Source organism: Callithrix jacchus, chromosome 22, assembly GCF_049354715.1.
Source record: "Callithrix jacchus isolate 240 chromosome 22, calJac240_pri, whole genome shotgun sequence".
In the NCBI taxonomy this organism is placed as follows: domain Eukaryota; kingdom Metazoa; phylum Chordata; class Mammalia; order Primates; family Cebidae; genus Callithrix; species Callithrix jacchus.
This window is the reverse complement of record NC_133523.1, coordinates 34,812,845-34,834,516: the sequence shown is the minus strand read 5'-3', so window position 1 is coordinate 34,834,516 and position 21,672 is coordinate 34,812,845. Positions and strand designations below refer to the sequence as shown.

General features: G+C 49.8%; 2 protein-coding genes across 6 annotated transcripts in view; one reads left to right on the top strand and one right to left on the bottom strand.

The window, feature by feature from the left end:
- SAMD4B (sterile alpha motif domain containing 4B) overlaps window positions 1-7,802 on the bottom strand; it is a 44,500-nt gene extending 36,698 nt beyond the window's left edge. For 2 of the 3 annotated variants that reach the window (XM_035285798.3, XM_035285799.3), the window contains exon 1: window positions 7,658-7,802. The gene's annotated coding sequence lies outside the window, so the exon portion shown is untranslated. Of the gene's footprint in view, window positions 1-1,890; window positions 1,988-7,657 lie in introns of all 3 variants that reach the window. The other variant, XM_035285800.3, reaches the window with a different exon arrangement.
- Window positions 7,803-8,674: 872 nt separating this feature from the next.
- Window positions 8,675-20,027, top strand: GMFG (glia maturation factor gamma). 3 transcript variants are annotated; one of them, XM_035285796.3, is made up of 7 exons: window positions 8,675-8,726; window positions 12,657-12,753; window positions 12,881-12,930; window positions 14,904-14,953; window positions 18,234-18,316; window positions 18,836-18,909; window positions 19,841-20,027. In XM_035285796.3, the coding sequence occupies exons 1-7, from the start codon at window positions 8,724-8,726 to the stop codon at window positions 19,910-19,912; spliced, it is 429 nt and encodes a 142-aa protein (XP_035141687.1). In that variant the 5' UTR covers window positions 8,675-8,723; the 3' UTR covers window positions 19,913-20,027. The 3 variants fall into 3 exon arrangements, with proteins under 3 accessions (XP_035141687.1, XP_035141688.1, XP_035141686.1); XM_035285795.2 differs by lacking the exon at window positions 8,675-8,726 and adding an exon at window positions 12,175-12,218; XM_035285797.3 differs by lacking the exon at window positions 12,657-12,753.
- The last annotated feature ends 1,645 nt before the right edge of the window (window positions 20,028-21,672 follow it).

Here is a 21,672-nt window from a genome sequence, read left to right as displayed (position 1 = left end):
CTAACATGAGGCTCAACCTCCATACTTCATTACAATAGAAAGCATTATGCTTAGCATGTCTTCATACATCATAAATTGTCAGGCCCTTTGCTAACAGTTTTCCATGGATAAGCACATTTTATCCCAAAAACTCTATTTGAAAAATATATTACACACACGATATGTGATTATCCTCATTTTACAGATGAAGAAACTGAAGTACAGAGAACCTAAGTCACTTTGCCCAAGACTGCACACTCCTAGTTCTTTTACAACATGACCTAGGCCTTTGAGGAACTCATACTTCATGAACAAGATAATAGGCTAGTTACCTAGGGTTAACTCACCATCCTAATCTGAGAAGAGACTGTCAGAAGCCAAGGGAGCCCAACTTCTCTTATCAGAACCGTTATTTCCAGAAACTCCTGAAATATGTACACAAAATACGTATACTACTGCATTAGCAAAGAAGGAGCTTTTTGTATGAATGGTCCCGGGGAAGGGAGGGAGATGGGGGAAGAAGCCAGGCAGGGCCTCCTGGAAGATACACACAGTATGGGGAGCTCTGGGAAACTCTGGAATAGAGCAAAAGCTAGTGTTCTTCCTCCCACTCCTAGATGTGTTGACACCCCTTCCCTCTGAAAAGTTTATCCTCTGCTCCTTTTCCCTTCTTTACATTTGTTTTCTCTCACCTAGGAATGTAATCAATTCCTGTAGATTCAATTATCACCTCTCTGTGGACAATGGAGACATTTTTTGAGTCAGCTTTGACTTCTTCCATTTCCCAAAGACCCAGTCATCAGGTCTTGCTATTTCTTGTTTTAAAAATGTCAGCTAAACATGCCTTCCTTACCTTTACCCAAACCCAAGTGGTTCTAGATCCAGACTGCCGGGTTGGAAATATAAGCCTGCCACTTACTACCTGTGTAATTTTGGGCAAGTGATTTCACCTTGCTGTGCCTGTTTTGTCATCTGTAATGTGGATTTAATAACAGCACCTACTGAGGAGGAAGACAAAAAATAATAATAGTGCCTACTCTCATAGAGTTGTGAGGCATAAATGACTTGGTTATTATCATTATCCTAGATTTCTCTCTTTCTCTAATTCCATCATCAAGTTCTGTTTTCTCTACACCCAAAATATACCTGCTTCTCTCCATCTTCACTACCACCACCCTCACATCCATGTCACCATTTCTTATCTGGACAAATGGATTGCCTCCTAACTTGCCTCCCTGATTCCTGTCCTGACCCTCTGTTTTCCTCCCAGAAACCAAAGTGAGCTTTCTAAAAAAATTAATCCAATCATGTCACTGTCTTGCTTTTAAAAACTCCTTTCTAATGGTTCCCAATCTCCTTAAAAGAAAATGGAAACTCCTGCAGGGCGCGGTAGCTCATGCCCGTAATTCCATCACTTTGGGAAGTTAAGGCTGGTGGATCACAAGGTCAGAAGTTCCAGACCAGCCTGACCAACATGGTAAAACCCCATCTTTACTAAAAATACAAAAATTAGCTGGGTGTGGTGGCACGTGCCTGTAATCCCAGCTACTCAGGAGGCTGAGGCAGAAGAATCCCTTGAACCTGGGAAGCAGAGGTTGCAGTGAGCCGAGATGGTGTCATTGCACTCCAGCCTGGGCGACAGAGCAAGACTCTGTCTCAAACAAAACGAAACAAAACAAAAAAATAAAATGGAAACTCCTTACTATGGCCGTTAGGCCCCAAGTGATCTGGCTTCTGTCAAGCTTTCCAACCCCTTGCCTCTTTCCCTCTCTTAAGCTTTAGCCACACTGGTCCTTGCTATTCCCTGAACACATCTCAGGGCTTTTGCACCTGCTGACCTCCCTGCCTGAAATGCTCTTTCCCAGATCATCACAAGGTTGGTTCCTGCTCATCAAACAGATCTGTGCTCACCTGTGCCCCATTCTGCCTCATCTCCCCAGTAGGAAGGGGTCTGCGATATCATCATCAGGAGATGTTTCTTCAAAGGCTGCAGCTCTTCCAAAAACACCTTGTGTAAGATCCACAAGAAGGGAAGACTGTAGCTATATTATTCTACATCTCCAATTCCGAGCATATCACCTGGTACATAACAGGCCCTCAATAAATATCTGTGATAAATTTCCCCACCTTGCAAGCAGTCCTTTTACTGCAAGTAACAATGCTTAGATTAGAATGTTCCACTCCCAGATCTTCCCACAACTGGTACCCTCTCATCTTTCTGGTTATCAGGCTCAACTGTCACCTCCCAAAAGAGGCCTCTTCTGATCCCCGTGTCTACAGTGGCCACTCCCACCCTCTCTTTCACACTGTTTTTTTCCTTCATAGCATGAATCATACTCTGATTTCTTTGTGCTTCCTCCCTCTATCAGAATATAAATTCCATGAATTTCAGGACCTTGATTGTTTTATTCACTGCTCTATCTCCAGTACCTAGAACAGTGCCTCCACACATTGTTTAATGAATGAGTGCAGGCTGGAGACATTTGAGACCTGCATACTCTATACACTGTGGTTCTGTAACTCGCCCTTAACCAGCTTCTATTCAACAAGTTTACACTAAAACAAAACAAAACTCCACTCACAGCAACCCTATTTAACTCTTCCAAAGTTCCGTGTCTTGGAAACCTAAAGCTGAGGTGAGGATATTAGCCAGTACTCCTGGATTCTGCTGCCCTGAGGCTACCACCAAGCCAGGCTGCACCTCATAACACCTGTGACATCCCAAAGTAAAGTGTAGTGGGGTCAGATCAGCCATAAACTCTCTCTAGACCCAAGAATCACAGAGCAGAGAATGATTAGGGCTGGGGGACAGTTAGGAGGAAGACTGCCATCAATGCTCAGAAAGTTCATGGGACAGAATCACAGGCCTATTTGGCTCAGCAAGCCAGAGACTGAGTTGCAGGGTACAGAACCCAAAATATGTCTCTAAGATCTTCTGGCATAATCTCACATCTATTCAGGGAAGAAACTATTTTCAATCTGGGACTCTCAAGAAAGAGTTCTTTTCACTAAGGCTTTCCAAGGAGGTAGGGTTAAAACCTGGGGCTGCTAAGGACCATCTTTGTCACCCAAAGCAGAAGCTTGTTGATAATAAAGCTAACTCAGTGGAGAAATGGGAGGAAATGACTAAGAAAATTATTTGAACACCTGGATGCAGCTAGGTCTGAAGCCAACACAGCTCTGGACTTTTCAGTAGCAAGAGCCAATTAATTCCCCGCTTTCCTGATTAAACCACTTTGAGCTAAGGTTTTATCACTTTATGTTTTTAGAGTTCTGACTGATATGTTTTTTTTTTTTTTTTTTTTGCTAACATTGCACTTATGGGCAAGGCATTGTTCTAAGTACTTTACATGCATTAACTTATTTAATTCTCCTAACAATTCTATGAATTTAAGTAGAGTAACATTATTTCCTTCATTTTTTTAGCTGTGGAAACTAAAAGACCAGAGATGTTAAGTCATTTATCCTAGGGCACAAAACTGGTGAGTGATAATGTGGGATGCAAATCCTGTCCAGAACCAGGGTCCACATACCTAACTACAACAGCCAAACCTATCTTAACTAAAAATCCAATTTTTTGACCCAAGGCATTACCATCTTAGAATGGACAGTGCCCACAGACCTATTAGTTTAACCTGTACTTAATCTCACCATATGCAAAATAAGGATAATGGTAGTTTACCTACCTCACAAGGTTCCTATGAATACATGTAAAGCACTTAAACAGTGTCTGACAGTTAGAAAGCATTCAAAAACCAGTGTCCATTATTCTTATTACTCTGCAGGCCACTAAAGCGCAGCTGGCAAATACAATGCAAATGGAGGAAATCTGTCTTCTTTCATCTCTATCTTTTGGGTGAAGAGAAGAGATAACATGGGTGACAGATGAGGAGGCTTTCTTGTCTTTGACCCATTGCTTAAGCTGTTTCCTCTGCCTGGGAGGCACCATTACTGTTCCAATGCCTGTGGAACACTACCCAGCCCAACTACTACCTTTTCTGTGAAGTCCTTCCAAATAAAAGGCTCCCTCTTACTGCTGAATTTCTACAGCATATAATTTGTACCTTGTTTTCTGCTCTGTACATGCCCAAGCCCCCTAACTGGTATTGTGAGCTCCCTGAAGTCAGGCCCCAGTGTTTACCCTGGGGTCTGTTTCCCCTTGTGGGCCCTGAGAGAAACAGAATCCCCTGAAAAAAGTTGAGAGCTCTGTGGAGGTCCCACACTTATCTGCTGAGAGGGGCTGCTAAGAGAAGCCAGCCAGGATGGGGTGAGGCAGGTCCCCAGGCAAAGGACTTGAGGTAGCTCAGAATCAGGAAACAGCACAAAGAAAAGCCCCAAAGACAGGAGCAGTTGGAGCAGGAGGAAAGGCAAAGGGTGCTGTGTGGAGAAAAGAAGGGAGGTGAGAGGAGAGGAGGGGCAGGGAAGGTGTGCTAAACCTGAATGGGGAGTGAGATCTGAGGAACTTGGAGATTTCTGGCCAAATGCAGAAGGCAGAGCTGCTTATTCTCCAGTGATTTTCAATAACTTACAAAGGGTAGAGCCCACCTTGTGAGATTCAGAGAACAAGACACATCCTGTACTTTCAGAGTTCCCAGTCCAGTGAGGGTGAGTGGACAAGTACATGAAAAACTACAAGGCTGAAGGTGAATGGTGTTCTAAGGAGTACAATGAGGGTGGAGGGGTCTTGGCAGTAAGACACAGAATGAAAAGACCTCCTGAGGGTGGCTATGTGGAGGGATGGATGGACAAGAAGACATGGATATGTGTGTTCAAAGACGCAGCAATTTATCATTTTTTTCTTTGTATTTTCTTCTTTCTTTCTAAAGAAGAAGAGAGGCAGCAATTTAAAGCAGAAGCACTAAAGGCTGGGGGGTGGGCTGGAGGGGTAGCCAGAAAGAGAAAGCACTGAGGAACATCTGAAAAGATACCATTCAAAGGTAGAATCTGAAGTAACTGCTCAGGGGATGGAGTAACCTTGTTGAGAAGCCAAGATCCTTTCAAGGTAGGTAAGAAATCTTTCTGGAGAATGGGTACTTTGTAAAGGGGATTCCTAGGAAACAGGAAAATAGCAGTGGGCTGTAGGGCAGAGGCATACCCTGAGGCATCTTTCAGGAAGTTTTTTTGTGGGAAAAATAAAATCCTCCTAGAAGGCACAGGTTCTCAAACTTGTGTGTGCATCAGAATTACCTCAAAATTACCAGGAGGGTTTGTTAAAACTCAGATTGCTGGGCCCTGCTCCCAGGTTTTCTAATTCAGTAGATCTGAGTGGGACTCAAGAATGTGTATTTCTAACAAATGCTGCTGCTGCTGCTGGGCGAGGAACCACACTTTGAGAACCACAGCTAGAGGGGAAAGGATTCTTTGGTGAGGAGGCCCTCAAAGGGGAAAAGGAAGAAGGCTTCTGAAAGGCAAACAGGGAGAATCTTGTCTCTAACGAGGGTGTTAAGGGTCTCTCGGTCACCGAAGGGAAGAGGGGTCTATGAAGATGGGACCTAAGAAAAATGGTCTGAAGAAGAGATCTTGGAGCATTGGGAATTCAAGGGGGTGGGAAAGGTGTCTCTCAAGAATCTTTACAAGGAGACGTAGAGGTTCTGGGAGAACAAGTCTGGAGAATGTTGTGGGCCTCTGAAGAGATAATGGGGAAAGGGGGCCCCCTGAGAAAGGTCTCTGAGTTGACTTCAGAGGAAAGAGAATGGGGAAATGAGAGGGTGTAAATAGGAATTCTTAACTTAGCGGGGAAATCTGATAGGGTCCTCAATGTTCCTTGGGGATGTCAGAAGTGGAATCTGAGGCAAAGTTCTGAGGAAGTCTCAGGAAGCGTTGGGAGTGGGTGGCTGATGGAGGGCAATTTTGGGGAAAATTTCTCTAAATAGTGTGTGAAGGTGTGGTCTTCTGAGACTGATCCTGGGTGTCCTGGAGCGGGATGACAGAGGGATCTCTTTAGGAAAAACTCTTCAGAGATCTCAGGTAAGGAGAAACCTGAGTAAAGTCACCAAAAGAGTATATTCTGAGAGTGTCAGAGGAGAATGCTTTTCAGAAAGAATTCTAGGACTTGCTCTGAGAGTTATTTTGGGGGAAATTAAGGTGTGTGAGGGTCTTCTACAGGGGATTCTAGAGGATTTAGAGAACCTGTGTGGACAAGTTCGGGGGGGAAGTCTCTATATTGATTCAAGGGTTTTGGGGTGTCAGGAAGGTCTCCGGGAGAGATTTGAAGAACATATGTCAGGAGGGCTCCAGGGGGGTTGCTGGGGTCTCTAAGCTGTGTGTGTGTGTGCTGGGGGAGGGTTTAAGTCCTGAAAACCTGCATCTCAGAAGGGTCACCAAGAAAATGTTAGCATCTTACAGGGTTGTGAGGACCTTCAGAAAATTCCTCTAAAACCGATCTGCAAGGGGGGATTCTGAGGTGTTAGCAAAGGGCACTTTTAGGGGATCTGAAAGAGAAACCAAGAGAAAACTTTTCAACATCCTTAAACAATTTTTGGGGCATGTGATGTGGAGGACTGGAAAAGATGTGGGGTATGTAAAAGGGGTTTTGGAAGAGCCTTTTGGAATGAGATTGAGAGTCCTCTGGAGATTTCAGGCAATTGCTGAGAGTTTTGGAATGAGAGGGGGTGGGGAAGGGGGTTCTGGGGAAGATCGTTGGGCTACATGACAGTGATCTCTAGGGCATTTCAGGGTGCTGAAATGTGGGGGAGGGGACAGGAGGCCTCTGTGGGAGACTTTTAGGATCTATGGAAAGGTCTAGAAGAATACGTGAAGGGGGAGTGTGTACAAGAAATGATTGAAATATGGTGGGGAGTGGAATGAGGTATTCCAGGTAAGTTTTTGGGATTTGGGGTCATTTCAGAAAGTCTGTGAGGAAGATTTATTTTGAGGATATAGGAAGAAGATCTTCAGTGAAGACGATGGGGGGCATTCTGAAGGATTCCTGGGAGGGGGACTCAGAAACGCAGGGGGTATGAGCAAAAAATCTCTAAGGAGGTTTCTGGAATGGGGTAAACGGGAGAGAAAATTCTTAGGATCCGGGAGGAGAAAATCGGGGTGAGCCTGCTGGGTTGTGAGAGGTAGGGCTCCGGGGGAGAGTTCTGGAATGGACGGGGGTCCGGAGGGTGCCTTGGGGAGGTGTGCAGGGCTCGTGAGGGAGGCTCCTGGAGCAGCTATAAGAGCCACGCTGTGGAATGGACGAGGAGTGGCCTCCGCGGACTATTTCTGGAGACAGGAGGAGGACGGGGGCTTCGGGGCCAAAGGGTGGGGGTCTGCGAGGAAGGCTGCTGGGACCCACGAAGGGCTCGGGGAGGCGGCTCCATGAAAGGGGTGGGCTCCGCGGGGGCCATCTGGGGCGCACACGGGGGCTCGGCAGGGTTTCCGGGGCTCTCCGAGGGGGATGAGCGGGGGGTCCTGAGGAGGGGCAGCCGGCCCCTCGGTGATCCCGAGGGCGTGAGGAGGATTTCGGAGTGAAGCTTCTGCCGGGGCCCAGGAGGGAGACTGGGGACGGGCGCGGGGCTTCTCCCACGGGCCCAGTCCCCTGAGGCCCGCGCTCCGCACCCGCCCGCCGCCGCCGCCCGCGGCTCGGGGTCCCTGAGGGGGCGGGGCCGCCCGCGCGGCCTGGGTCGCCCTGAGGGGAGCCCTGCGCGCCCTGACCCGCCGCCGCCCCTCGCCGGCCCGTCTTGAGACTCACCGCCTCGGCCTTCGCCTCCGCCGCCGCCGCTCGGGCCTCCTCAGGCCACCGCCGCCGCCGTCGCCCCCTCTCCTGCCCGCGAGCTCCCTCCCTCCTCCCGCACCGACAGCCGCCGCCGCCACCGCCGCCGCCGCCGCGCTGCGTCACCGCGCCGTGCGTCACCGCCCCTGGCCCCGCCCCGACGGGGGGCCGCCGCGCGCCGGCATAGCTCTAGCCCGGGTGACGAACGGCGCGACAGCCAACGGGCGGGGAGGGCAGCCCGAAGGGCGGGAGGTGTGCGCGGAGAAAGGCGGGGTCCCGGCGAGGAGGAGAGCGACGGGGGTGGAACGGGGCCCAAGAGGCCCGCCCGCCTCCTCAGCGGGATTGGTCAGACGTAGGGGTGACGGGTAGTCGGCCAGGCCGGGGGGGTTCGGGACTGGGGGGGCGGGGCAGGGGCGGGGCGCGCGGCGTTGCCCAGGGCAACGGGTCCGGTGGCGCCTGGGATTGGGCCTCCAGGCCCGCAGGGGGCAGGCTCGCGCGAGTCCACTCCAGCGTCCCAGAGGGAAGTCACAGTTCCTGATTCTGGCGTTCCAGGCCTCCTCCTCCCCGCCCCTCGGGTGGCCTTCCCCACCCAAAGCTGTCCCCAGTGGGCATCTGTACTCGAGCTTCTGAGGATTCGGCTTTCTCATTGCGGTGTTCTGAGCCTGCCACTTCCTCTCTTGGATGGGAATGGCGAGGCGAGATCTAGCCTTTAGGGTGGGAAGAGAATGCACCGAAAGCGGTCGGGATGAAGGAGGCCGTCAATAAACGGGAGTTGTTGCTATGGCTTTGGTTGTGATCTGCGCGTTCCACAAACTGTCCTGGGTCTGGATGAACTAATTAGAGGGGACTGATCAGAAGGCTCTCGGTGACAGAGATCTGGCTTCTTACTGGCACTCAGAGAGGCAGTCGGGGTGGACGGTCGACTTGAAGACAGGGAGGGGTGAGGAACGGGCAGAGGCCAGTTGTTTGCTTGGCCACTGGAGGGAGTTTGGACTTATCCAGAGGGCACTAGGGAGCCGTGAAGGGCTTCAAGCCGGGGAGGATCATGGTGAGTCGGGCGTTTTGGAGAGATATCTCTCTGGCTTATATATGGAGGGCGGATTGGAGGGAATGAAACTGGGGGGTAGGCAGCTGGGAGCGGGGGTGGGGACGAAAGAGGGGCCTTTGCACGAGGGAGGGAAGGAGGTGCAGGTGGGAGAGAGGCCCGGGAGGTAGAGCAAACGGGCCCTGAGACTGGCTGGCCATGGAGTGGAAGGGGGAGAAAAGTTCAGGACCAGGCCCTCTGTCCGGGAGATTGGACCCCAAAGGAGAAAGAAGCAGGTTGGGAAGATACTAAGCCCAGTGTGGATGCCCAGCAGCGAGGTCCAGGAGGTGCACAAACCCTGGTCTGGAGTTTAAGAGAGAAATTGAGGCTGGAGACCAAGATTTAAGGATAGTCAAAGATGATCATTGAGGGTGTGGGAGTTGGAGGTCTAACCCAGGGAGGATATGAAGGATCATTGGAGACGGACTGAATAGAACCCTGAAATGGGAAGGCAGGATTTGAGCAAAGGAATTCACACTGTCGACGAATATTGAGAAGGGCAGCCAGAGAGAGGAAAACAAGAAGAGTGTGGCATTACAGGCGTTTTGAGGAAAGGCCATTTCACTAGGGTGGGGCTATGTCACAAACCCCATCCACTACCTCCTGCATATAAGCAACAGCTTTCACACTGTATAGAATCATATTTGCTGGTTCATTCATTCATTCAATAATATTTCTTGAGTATCTAATATGTACCAGGCTCTGCTTAAGGTGCTAGAAATAAAACAATAGGCTGAGGCGGTGGCTCATGCCTGTAATCCCAGCACTTTGGGAGGCTGAGGTGGATGGATCACTTGAGATCAGGAGTTGGAGACCAGCCTGACCAACATGGTGAAACCCTGTTTCTGCTAAAAATACAAAATTAGTGGGGCGTGGTGTCACATGCATGCCTGTAGTCCCTGCTACATGGGAGGCTGAGGAAAATCGCTTGAACCCTGGTGGTGAAGGTTGCAGTGAGCCAAAATCGCACCATTGCACTCCAGCCTGGGCAACAACAGCAAAACTCCATCTCAGAAAAAAAAAAAAAAAAAAAAGAAAAAAAGAAATACAACCATTAACAAGGCAGACAATCCCTACCTCCATAAAACTTACATTCTAGTTCATGGGGACACAATAAGGAAATACAGTGTAACTTGGTGATAAGTACTACGAAGGAAAAGAAAGCAGTGGCTGGGCATGGTGACTCATGCCTATAATCCCAGCATTTTAGGAGGCTGAGGCTGGTGGATCACTTGAGGCCAGGAGTTTGAGACCAGCCTGGGCCACATAATGAGATCCTGTCTCTTTTTCTTTTCTTTTCTTTTTTTTTTTGTTTAAGGTGGAGTCTTGCTCTGTCACCTAGGCTGGAGTGCAGTGGCGCGATCTTGGCTCACTGCAACCTCTGCCTCCCAGGTTCAAGTGATTCTCCTGCCTGTCTCCTGAGTAGCTGGGACTACAGGCATGTGCCACCATGTCTGGCTAATTTTTTGTATTTTTGGTAGAGACAGGCTTTCACCGTGTTAGCCAGGATGGTCTCGATCTCCTGACCTCGTGCTCTGCCTGCTTCGGCCTTCCAAAGTGCTGGGATTACAGGCATGAGCCACCGCACCCAACAATCCTGTCTCTATAAAAATAAAAAATAAAATTGGCCAGGAATGGAGGTGGGTGCCTATAGTCCCAGCTACCTAGGAGGCCAAGGTGGGAAGATGGCTTGAGCCCAGGAGCTGCAGGCAGCAGCGAGCTATGATTGCACCGCCTGCACTGCAGCCTGGGTGGCAGAATGAGACCCTGCCGCAAAAGAAAAAGAAAAGAAAAAAAATTAAGATAGAAGACATAACACTGCATGGAGGCTAAGGAGAAGGATCCAGGAGGCATGGGATGTTGGTGGGACAGGAGTGGGAGGGAGCACAGCTGCAGAGATGTAGGGTGAAGACGGGAGAGTCCACTGCAGCGTGTGGGGTTTGCCCATTACGGAGGGAAGTGGGCCGGTCACAGTGCGTCTAGGACTCTGTGAAAATTCTCTTTCGTTTGCTTTTATTTTCTCACTGAAATACATATGGTTTTTGTGTGAACTACTTTCCTTTTATTTCTTCTTTATATGACAGTCAGGACATCATATTGATTCTTTTTGAATTTATGTGTGTAAGTAGGTTATATTATCTAGGAATTTTATTTCAGGATGGGAAAAGGGGGCAGTGTGAAAACACTCAATAGAAAAATAATGGCTGGGCATGGTGGCTCACACCTGCAATCCCAACATTTTGGGAGGCCGAGGCGGGTGGCTCATTTGGGGTCAGGAGTTCGAGACCAGCCTGGCCAACATGGTGAAACCGCCGCCCCCCCCACTGCCTCTACTAAAAATACAAAAGTTAGCTGGGTGTAGTGGCATGCGCCTGTAGTCCCAGCTACTCTGGAGGCTGAGGCCGGAGAATCCCTTGAACCTAGGAGGTGGAGGTTGCAGTCAGCTGACATCGCACCACTGCACTCCAGCCTGATGATAGAATGAGATCCTGTCTCAAAAAAAAAAAAAAAAAAGAAGTGGGTACTAGTCTGACAGGGCTGAACTCCCTTGTTGCTTGGTAGGGCCTCATAGGCCATTGCAAGGCTAGTGAGGTGGAAAAAATGCAGAAAAAAAGTCACCATTACCCAGGTAGTTTGGGATTGCCCCTCTGGTCCCCATTTTGCCATTGGCATCATGGGTGTCAGTCTGACCAGCAAAAGACTAAACTCCCGTTTCCAGCTCTGCAATTCAAATATCTCAGATGAGGGTAAATCCAGGAAGGCTGACTGGAGGAGGGGAGGAGCAAAAGAATTCGTTTTTAGTATCTATTGCGTCTGCCATGCTGGAAGACATGTGAAGCTGTTTGTTTATTTTTATTTACTTTGTTGAGACAGAGTCTCATTCTGCTGCCCAGGCTGTAGTGCTGTGGCGTGATCTCAGCTCACTGCAACCTCTGCTTCTTGGATTCAAGTGATTCTCATGCCTCAGCCTCCTCAGTAGTGGGACTACAGGCTTGCACCACCACGCCTGGATAATATTTTCTATTTTTAGTAGAGACAGGGTTTAGCCATGTTGACCAGGCTGGTCTCCAACTCCTGGCCTCAGGTGATCCACCTGCCTCGGCCTCCCTAAGTGCTGGCATTACAGGTGTGAGCCACTACGCCCAGCCGATGTGAAGCTATGTATATCCTCACCACAATCTCAAATCAGAGAGATGAAGTTACTTAGCTAGGGTCACATAACAAGGCAGCTTTTGAACCCCCGATCTGAGCAATTTCCTGACAGGTCCTGGCAGATGAGAGGAAGGAAGGAGGGGGAGGAGCCCTCGGTGACAGTTGTCCCAGCAAGGGCATAAACAGGATGTGGTGGTGGATGAAACCTTCCTCCTGCACAGCCCGCTCCCCACAGCCCCGGGCCCCACCCCTGCAAGACAGCGGAACTGAGAAAAGAAGAGGCCTGTGGACAGAAAAACCATGGTTAGGGGCTAGGGGTCCTGTGGGAAGAGCTGGGGCTGGGGTTGGAGCTGGGGCTTGGAGGACACCTGGCGAAGGTCAGGCTACAGGACGCAAGTCATGGGCCGGGAAGGGGACCCAACTTTGGCAAACAGCCTGGCTGGGGGGAGAGAGACGGTGGCTTCAGGTTGAGGACTAGGAAGTGGCTCTCTATATTTCCTTGAGTGTCACCCAAGGGTCCCCATGGAGAGGGCAGGAACCCAGCCCCTGCTCTGCACCCCAAGCTGAGTGCCCTGGTGAGGGGTACCTACTCTGAAAGGGCACCTTTTCCCAATGTTCACAAATGCATCAGATGGGCTGGTGTGATGCTCCTCTTCTTTAGTGGATGGAGAAACTGAGGTTTGGGGAAGGGGTGTGGGCCAAGGCCAGGCCTTTTCAGCTCTTCCTGGGTCCCTCCGACAGTCTGATTCCCTGGTGGTGTGCGAGGTAGACCCAGAGCTAAGAGAAAAGCTGAGGAAATTCCGCTTCCGAAAAGAGACAGACAATGCAGCCATCATAAGTGAGTGGCGTCTTCCCCGGCGGAAGGATGGGAGGGTGGTGGTGGCGGCAAGTTGGGAGGACTGGGCTCGTGACCCCCATGGATCGGAGAGGGGCGTGTCTAACCCCTGTGTGCCACCCCTTCCCAGTGAAGGTGGACAAAGACCGGCAGATGGTGGTGCTGGAGGAAGAATTTCAGGTGAGTGGGGCTGTGGTTGGGACTGGGAGGTACACAGTGGGACTGGGAGACCCAAGTGGTTGGAACTAATACTAGGAGCCTGGCATGGGGGTCAGAAAGACCTGGAGATCGGTGGGGCGCAGTGGCTCATGCCTATAATCCCAGCACTTTGGGAGGCTGAAGTGGGTGGATCACTTAAGGTCAGGAGTTCAAGACAAGCCTGGTTAACATGGTGAAACCAAGTCTCTACTAAAAATACAAAAAGTTAGCTGGGCGTGGTGGCGTGTTCCTGTAATCCCAGCTGCTAGGGAGGTCGAGGCAGGAGAATTGCTGGAACCTGGGAGGTGGAGGTTGTGGTGAGCCGGTATCTTGCCACTGCACTCCAGCCTGGGCCATAGAGCGAGATTGTCTTAAAAAAAAAAGGAAAGAAAAAAGACCTGGAGGTTAAGTTCTAGCTCAGTCGTGACCCCCCTGTCATGACTGCCTGTATGCGTCTCTATTTCAGGTGAGGGGCAGGGGTAGAATGGGGAGAATAGTACTTACCTCATAGGTTTGTTTTCACATCCAATAATTAATTCTTGTAATGGGTTTAGAACAACTCCTGGCACTTAGTAGATGCTCAGTAAAGTGATGATGATGATGATCTTATTAATGATGACAATAATACTTTATTGGCATTGAAATGAAAGAATTTCCATATAAGTTAAAATGGTAGCTGGGCACGGTGGCTCACATCTGTAATCCCAGCACTTTGGGAGGCTGAGGCAGGAGGATGCCTTGAGCCCAGGAGTTTGAGACCAGCCTGGGCAACATGATAACACTCTGACTCTATTAAAAACACAAAAATTAGCCAAGCATGGTGGCGTACGCCTGTGATCCCAGCTATTCAGAAGGCTGAGGTGGGAGGGTTGCTTGAGGCCAGGAGTTTGAGACCAGCCTGGGCAGCAAAGCAAGACCTCATTTCTACGAAAAAATAAACAAAAACCCAACCAACCAACCAACAAACAAAGGGTAGACCTCATTCTGGTGGCCTCACGTCTTTATCAGTGACAATGATAATAAGTCTTATTTCCCTAGTGTTGTGATAAGGATTTATCAGGGAATCCACCGAGACTGAGGACTAGGGATCCCTCAGGCCCTCTGAAAGACAGTCTAGTGAAGCAGATAGGATTCAAATCTCAACTTTGCCACTTTCTATCTGTGCCACTTTGGAAAGTGCCTTAGCACCTCTGGGCCTCAATTTTCTCAGCTGTCTAGTGGGCATAATGGTAGGACCTACCCCACAGGCTTATGGGATAGTTCCATGAATGAATCCATGTGTTTTTAGTAGAACAGTGTCTTGGCACATGGTAAGTGCTCACCTAAAGGTGGTCATTCTTTTATTTTTTTTGAGATGGAGTCTCACTCTGGCACCCAGGCTGGTGTGCAGTGGTGCAATCTTGGCTCACTGCAACCTCTGCCTCCTGGGTTGGAGTAATTCTTCTGCCTCAGCCTCCCAAATAGCTGGGATTACAGGCATGCACCACCATGCCCAGCTAATTTTTGTATTTTTAGTAGAGATGGGGTTTCGCTATGTTGGCCAGGCTGGTTTTGAATTCCTGACCTCAGATGGTCTACCCACCTTGGTCTAGGAAGTCCTAGGGTGCTGGGATTACAGGCGTGAGCCACCGCACCTGGCAGAGTTTTGCTCTTTTTTGCCCAGGCTGGAGTGCTATGGCCCCATCTTGGCTCACTGCGACCTCCGCCTCCTGGGATTTCAAGCAATTCTCTTGCGTCAGCCTCCCGAGTAGCTGGGATTATAGGTGCACGCCACCACTTCCGGCTAATTTTGTATTTTTAGTAGAGACTGGGTTTCACTATGTTGGCCAGGCTGGTCTCGAACTCCTAACCTCAGGTGACCTGCCTGCCTCGGCCTCCCAAAGTGCTGGGATTACAGGTATGAGCCACCTCGCCCGGCTTCATTCTTTTTCTTTTCTTCTGTTTTCTTGCCTCAGAACATTTCCCCAGAGGAGCTCAAAATGGAGTTGCCAGAGAGACAGCCCAGGTATCCTGGGGAAAGAAACGGTTGGATCAGGCCACGAGGGGAGAGGTGATGTTGGAGGAGCAGGCTGAGGAACTGCTTGAGTTCCAGCCCTATTTATGAACTTAGAATCTCTGTGTTTGGCCAGGTGAGGTGGCTCACAGCTGTAATCCCAACACTTTGGGAGGCCAAGATGGGTGGATCACTTGAGGTCAGGAGTTCAAGCCCAGCAACATGATGAAACCAGATCTCTACTAAAAATACAAAAATTAGGCTGGCATAGTGGTGTGCGACTGTAATCCCAGCTACTTGGGAGGCTGAGACAGGAGAATCGCTTGAACCCAAGAGGCGGAGGCTGCAGTGAGCTGAGATTGGACTATTGCACTCTAGACTGGTGACACAGCAAGACTCCATCTCAACAGAAAGAATCTGTGTTTGAGGACAAGAGTTCACACCCTAGAACTTTTTGTCTGTACAGCAGTATTTTATTGCAGAATTTTACACTGATAATTTATATATGGTACTGGTTTAGAGTCTGCTTTTTTTTCTTTCTGTGGGGTTTTTGTCTCAATGTTACACTGGCTTCCTTTTGTTTTTTGAGACAGAGTCTTGCTCTGTTGCCCAGGCTGGAGTGCAGTGGCCTGATCTCGGCTCACTGCAACCTCTACCTCCTGGGTTCAAGTGATTCTCCTGCCTCAGCCTCCCGAGTGCACTATCACATCCGGCTGAGTTTTATATTTTTAGTAGAGAAGGGGTTTCATCATGTTAGCCAGGCTGGGGTCTCGAACTCCTGACCTCAAGTGATCTGCCTGCCTTGGCCTCCAAAAGTGCTGGGATTACAGGTGTGAACCACCATGCCTGGCCGAGGACCTTGTCTCTATTAAAAAGAAAAAAAGTTAGCCAGGCATGGTGGCATGTGCCTGTGGTTTCAACTAGTTGGGACGCTGATGTGGGAGGATCACTTGAGTTCAGGAAGTTGAGGCTGCGAGTGAGCCAAGATAGCATTCCTGCACTCCAGCCTGGGTGACAGAGCAAGACCCTGTCTCAAAAAAATCGAAAGAATTTTCCTTCATTTTCAATGTTTGGGAACACTTTAGGTAGCAAATGAATTATTGTTAATATTATTATTGTTATTTTATTTAATAAAATTTTTAGAGGCAGGGTCTCGCTGTGTCACCCAGGCTATTGGGCAGTGCTGTGATCCATGCTCACTGCAGCCTCCAACTCCTGGGCTCAAGCCATCCTCCTGCCTCAGCCTCCCAAGTCACTAGGACTAAGGCGGCACCATCGCACCCTGCTAAAGGCATGACTTGGCTTTTAATGATAGGTAGAATCCTGGGTGAAGTCACATGAGCCTGGTGCTTTTTTTGGTGGAAGAGCTCTTTGACTATTTCTATGAAAACGGGTCTGTTAAGATTTTTCATCTTGACTGAATTCATTTTGGGTGTCTAGGATTTTGATCCTCAATCCCAGGCTGTAGGACTCAGCCATGATCAGCTTCGTGGGGATGTGATAATTATGAAGGGCCCCAAACCCAGAAGGGGGCCTCACATGTGGGGGTTAATGGTCACACTCTTTATAGTTTTATCTTTGAATTTCTGTTTTGTGTGAAGTCAGATGGGACAATGGGTTTCACACAGATGTGCTGGGATTTGGAGCTAGGTTCACAGGCAGTCCACCACCTGGCTGCCTCCCTGAACAGGTTCTCCGCCACCCACTCTCTGCACCCACCCATCCAGTAATCATCGCTATCCTTCAGCTTCCTGCTGGTGTGGGGAGGGTCAGGGTCCAGTAGGCACCCATTGCCTGACAAGTTACAGGGTGTTCCTGTGAGCATCTGCTCTGTCTCCTCATACCCAAGGGAGCACCACTTTAAATAGCAAATGAAAAAGGACTGGCTGAGCATAGTGGCTCGCACTTGTAATCTCAGCTTTTTGGGAGGCCAAGGTGGGAGGATTGCTTGAGGCCAGGAGTTCAAGACCAGCCTGGGCAACATAACAAGACCCGCCCCCCCATTTCTACTAAAATTTTTTTTTTAAAGGCCAGGTGCCCAAGTGACTCATACCTGTAATCCTAGCACTATGGGAGGCAAAGGTGGGCAGATCACTTGAGCTTAGAAGTTCGAGGCCAGCCTGGCCAACATGGTGAAACCCATCTCTGCAAAAAATACAGAAAACATTAGCTGGGTGTGGTGGCATGTGCCTATAGTCCCAGCTACTTGGGGGCTGAGACAGGAGAATCCCTGAGCCTGGGGGGGTCGAGGCTTCAAGGACTTGAGACCATGTCACTGTATTCTAGCCTGGGTGACAAAGTGAGACCCTGTCTCAAAAAAAAAGAAAAATTAACTGGACATGGTGGTGTGCACCTATAGTCCCAGCTACTCTGGATGCTGAGGTAGGAGGATCGCTTGAGCCCAGGAGTTCAAGACTGCAGTGAGCTGGGATCATACCACTGCACTCCAGCCTGGGCAACAGAGTGAGGCTCTGTCTCTAATAAATAACAAAAGACCATGATCAGTCTACAGAGAGACTACAAAAGAAAGGAAAACAATTTTCCTGCTTTTTGAACACGAAGCCCCACATTTTCATTTTGCAGCAGGCTTGGCAGATTATGTAGCCATCCCTGGTCACAGTGCACTGGGGTTCTAGTGCACAGGATGGTGTCGCATAGTGGGCGAGCACTAACACTCTGGCACTGACTTTCCCAGGTTCAGATCTCTTCCCTATCCATAGAACCTGGGGCAAGTGACTTTGGGCCTCAGTTTTCCCATGTGTACGATGGGGATATTAACAGCACCTATATTATAAAGTTATTGTGAGTCAAATGAGCACGATTATTGTTGTTATTATTATTTGAGATGGAGTTTCGCTCTTGTTGCCTAGGCTGGAGTGCAATGGTACGATCTCGGCTCACTGCAACCTCCGCCCCCCGATTTCAAGCAATTCTCCTGCCTCAGCCTCCTGAGTAGCTGGGATTACAGGGGCCCACCATCACACTCAGCGAATTTTTGTATTTTTGGTAGAGAAGGGTTTTCACCATGTTGGCCAGGATGGTCTCAAACTCCTGACCTCAGGTGATCCACCTGCCTCAGCCTCCCAAAACGCTGAGATTACAGGTGTGAGCCCCATGCCCACCCTATCATTATTTTAATCATTTGTTGTGTTTGAGGTCAGTACCCCGGCTCCCAGACATCAATCCTGGGTTCTCAGACTCAGCCAACATTTCAAGGCTGTGGACTCAGGTAATGGTTGTTGAGCCTGGGCTGCAGGCCAGAGTCCTGATTGTCAATTCCCTTTCACGGTAGGTTCGTGGTTTACAGCTACAAGTATGTGCACGAGGATGGCCGAGTGTCCTACCCTTTGTGTTTCATCTTCTCCAGCCCTGTGGGTGAGACACAGCTCTATTCTCCTCAGGAGAGGGTGTCTGATTCTCTGTGGTGTGTGTGTGTGTGTGTGTCTGAGTGTGTGTGAGTGCAGATGTGTGCATGTGGGTGCATGTGTGTGACTGTGTGAATGTGTGCAGGCACCTGTGTGAGTGTGAGGATGTGACAGCCTGTATGTGCCTGTGTGAGGTGTGTGTGCGATGCATGCGTGATGTGTGAGGGCACAGAACTAGAGGTGGGGACTCAGATTCACCAAGAGCCCATCCGTCCTCAGTCCTGGGGCCTAAACCAACCCACCTTTTTCTTTTACCTAGAAATCTCCATCTGGCCCCTAAACCATCTCCAGAGACCCTCAGAATAACTCGACACCCCCAAGCCAACCTAGAAACTGAGTACAGTGCAGGGACCCCCTTAGAAGAGCTCCTAGGACCCATGGAAAACAGCAGGCCCTTCAGGACATTACTAGAGCTTTTGAGGACATGCCTGGGTCCCCACTCATTGCCCTTCTCCTCTCTTCCACGCAGGTTGCAAGCCAGAACAACAGATGATGTATGCAGGGAGTAAAAACAGGCTGGTGCAGACAGCAGAGCTTACGAAGGTTCAGCCTGGGGCGGGGCTCCACAGTGTTAGGGAGGGGTGGTCTGCGGTCCTGGGTCTGAGGGAGGACAGGCTACAGTCCTCACTGTCTCAGTTTTTTTTTTTCGAGATGGAGTCTCGCTCTGTCACCCAGGCTGGAGTGCAGCGGTGTGATCTCGGGTTACTGCAACCTTCACCTCCTGGGTTCAAGCGATTCTTCTGCCTCAGCCTCCCAAGTAGCTGGAACTGCAGGCCTATGCCACCATGCTTGGCTAAATTTTGTATTTTTAATAGAAATGGGGTTTCTCCATATTGCCTTTTTTTTTTTTTTTAAAGAACTGGGTCAGCTGGGTGAGGTGGCTCAAGCCTGTAATCCCAGCACTTTGGGAGGCTAAGGTGGGCATATCACGAGGTCAGGAGATTAAGACCATGTGGGTAACATGGTCAAACCCGGTCTCTATTTAAACAACAAAACGCAAAAAATCAGCCGGGCGTGGAGGTACATGCCTGTAGTCCCACTACTTGGGAGGTTGAGGCAGGAGAATCGCTTGAATCCAGGAGGTGGAGGTTCCAGTGGGCCGAAATCATGCCACTGCACTCCAGCCCGGCTGACAGAGTGAGACTCCGTCTCAAAAACAAAAAGAAACTGGGTCTCGCATGGTTGCCCAGGCTGGAGTGCAGTGGCACCACCTCAGCTCACTGCAACATCCCTCCCGGGTTCAAGGGATTCTCCTGCCTCAGCTTCCTAAGTAGTGGGACTACAGATGTCCACCACCACACCTGGCTAATTTTTGTATTTTTAGTAGGGTCAGGGTTTCAACATGTTGGCCAGGCTGGTTTCGAACTCCTGACCTCAAATGATCCACCTGCTTTGGCTTCCCAAAGTTCTAGGATTACAGGCTACTCTTCCAGTTCTTGAGTGGATCATAATGTTGAGACCTCTTTCTGCCCAGGTGTTTGAAATCCGCACCACTGATGAGCTCACCGAGGCCTGGCTCCAAGAAAAGTTGTCTTTCTTTCGTTGATCTCTGGGCTGAGACCTGAATTCCTGATGTCTGAGTCCTCAAGGGGATTGGGGACTTGGATTCCTAGGACCTGAACAAGAAAGACTTTAAATAAATTTAAAAATGCAAAAATTCAGAGATTCTCAGTTCGGACTCAGTTTCTGCCTCTCAACTGGGCTCTAGCCGACGGTTCCTGCAGTATCAGCCTTCGGCCAGCAGGGGGCGGGCTGACCTAGTGGAATGAGAGCTGGGTCCCGGGAGGGAAGGAGGATACCTGTTTCTTGGAAAGGGAAGGGCCTGTAGGATTTTCTTGGGGGGTGGAGGGATGGATGGGCGAGGCCTGGGTCTCCTGGAAGTATTGGGGGGAATATCTGGATCTACGGAATGGTCACTCTCAAGGGGAACAAGGACCGCTGAGAATAAAGGAGGCAAACTGCCTCTTTTCCCTCTCCTCCCCACCTCTGGCGAAGGGGGTGTGTGTGTGGGGGGGGTGTGGGTAGCAGGCATCACCAAATGCGACTTTTCTTCACTGAGCCCCTAGGTAGGAAGAATTTAAATGCCAAAGAGGTTTGAACATAAATGCTTCAAGATCTCAGGAGCTGCTGGGGGTGGATGGTTTGTATGGTTGGGTAGGCCTGAGGGGCCAGGGCTGGAGAAGGTGAAGTCCAACCTGGGCCCTCAGTCGACCCCTAGGGGTGTGCGATTGAGGAGACAGGGAAGGGACACCTGCCCCCATCTGAAGATTCTTCTTTTCTTTCTTCTGGCATCTCTGGACATCGAACTTTCTCAGGCTTTCTGTGTCTGTCTCTGAGGGACATTGATTAAGCACCCACAGTGTACCGAGCTCTGAGAATTCTGAGATGGGCAGGTCTTCACACAGATGAATCACACCCTTTCTGTCTCTCTGCTTCTCTTCCATGTTTCTGATTGTTCCCCTCTCTGTCCCCTGTTTCAGGGACGTGGGAACTCCCTCCCCCCCACCCCTTTTCAGGTTCCCGGTAGAGAGGTGGCTGTTGCCATGGCAACAGTGACACAGTGACCTTGGGCCTGGGCTGCCGTCCCCCAACCTTGGCATTCCCACAGGTAGGGTCCAAAAAGCCCAGCTCCAAGCCCTCCCAGCCTTAACACAGCATCCCCTTACCACTCCGCTCCACCCTATCTCCTGCCCACTCACCCTCAATCAGGGCAAGTCCTTTGCATGAGGGATTTGGGATAGAATCACTCTACACTGGTCCATAAAGAAATTCACCCTGCCCTAAATTCTCTGGAAGGTTGGGTTGAGCTCCTCTGCTTTTCACCAGTGCCCTTTTCCTATCCCCATCTCTCTGTCCCTCCCTCTAATCACAGGCCCAGTCCCTGAGGGCAGGAGATGGAGGCGGAGGAGAGCTAGAGACACGAGGGGATCATTCAATTAAATGGACAAGGAACTCCTGGCCTGCAGAGGTCAGAGAGGCAGAGGGACTCATCCAAGGTCATGCAATTACATGATCAAATGAATACTAATAGCTGACCCTCCTCTTGAGGGCTTCCTATGTACCAGGAACTTCTGTAAGCATTTTATAAGCATGAGCTCATTTAATTCTTGCAATACTTTATTAAAAAGGTACTATTATTCTTCCCAACTTAAAGATGAAAAACTGAGGCACAGAAGCCAAAGGCACCCGTGGTTTGTACAGTTGGAATTCTAACCCCAGGCTATCTTGGGCTCAATGGCCACACCCTCTCTTAGGCAAGAGATTTAGGGAATCACCTCTTCCTCCTCTTCCTCCTTCTCCTCCTCC